The sequence below is a fragment of the Propithecus coquereli genome, unplaced genomic scaffold (genome assembly GCF_000956105.1).
Source record: "Propithecus coquereli isolate 6110/MARCELLA unplaced genomic scaffold, Pcoq_1.0 Scaffold12, whole genome shotgun sequence".
NCBI classification, from domain to species: domain Eukaryota; kingdom Metazoa; phylum Chordata; class Mammalia; order Primates; family Indriidae; genus Propithecus; species Propithecus coquereli.
This window is the reverse complement of record NW_012136080.1, coordinates 7228331-7229496: the sequence shown is the minus strand read 5'-3', so window position 1 is coordinate 7229496 and position 1166 is coordinate 7228331. Positions and strand designations below refer to the sequence as shown.

The following is a 1166-nucleotide window of genomic DNA, read 5'->3' as shown; positions in this document are numbered from 1 at the left end:
CCCAGCTACTCGGGAGGCTGAGGCAGAAGGATCGCTTGAGCCCAGGAGTTTGAGGTTGCTGTGAGCTAGGCTGACGCCATGGCACTCACTCTAGCCCAGGCAACAAAGCGAGACTCTGTCTCAAGAAAAAAAAAAGAATTAATAGAGAAAATAGGAAAGATACAAATTTCAAAATGATAATTTTCTAAGGATTTTCCAAACTTTATAGAAGACATAAATACTCATATTCAAAAGCCTAACAAGTCCCAAGTAGAATAAATAAAAAGAAATCCACACTTGGATACATTAAATTGAAACTGCCAAGAACTAAAAACAAAGAAAAATTTTTAAAGGAGTTTGATATATATTTTTTAAACATTGTTTACAAAAGAATAATTACAGATAACTTCTTAACAGCAATAATGAAAGGTAGAAGACAATAGAACCCATAAGACTATGAGATTACATTTTCAAACTGCTAAGAGAAAATAACTGTCAACACAGAATTGTTTACTCAATGAACTATCTTTCAAGAAAAAAGGTAAAATAAAGAGATTTTCAGAGGAAAAAAAAGCGTTTATAATGAACTGACTTTCATTAAAGAAAATTCTAAATGTTGTACCCTAGGGGAAAGAAACATGATATATTCATGTTCTTTTGAATGCATCAGTGGCTTCAAGGAAGGTGTCCATGGTACTAGTAAACATAAGGGTAAAGTTAGATAAGCATTGACTATATAAAACAATAGTAATATTAAATAACAGTTTCTAATTGGTAGAATTTAACCAAAAAAGATGAAAATAAAATACTAAACAATAATATGTTATATGGAAGGGATTGGTGAAAGTTTCTAGGGTCCTTGTATTTTAGGGATAAGGACAAATACATAGATTAACTTTAAATATTGTTGAGTATGCATGTTAAAATGTCTAGCTACTCATGAAAAGCTATACTTTCTAAAAATGCCAGATTAGTAGAGAAGAAAAGATGAAATGAGAAACTTCCATACCTGTTCTCCATCCAAGCCATCCACACCTTCCTCACCAGGGTTGCCCTGTGAAACAAAGGAAGGTCAGAATGTTAAAGACAAAAGAAATAGTATATATGGATATGTCTTTGATGTTAATTTCCTTACTAATTTTTTCAGTTGATATAGAATCTAGACTTTCTGAAACAATATGTATATA

The 1166-nt window shown here is 31.6% G+C and overlaps 1 protein-coding gene across 1 annotated transcript in view; it reads right to left on the bottom strand.

Moving 5' to 3' along the window:
• LOC105825462 (collagen alpha-4(VI) chain-like) overlaps positions 1-1166 on the bottom strand; it is a 143130-nt gene that overhangs the window by 84021 nt on the left and 57943 nt on the right. The window contains exon 17 of the mRNA XM_012663246.1: positions 989-1033. Coding sequence (XP_012518700.1) covers positions 989-1033 — 45 coding nt within the window. The remainder of the gene's footprint in view (positions 1-988; positions 1034-1166) is intronic.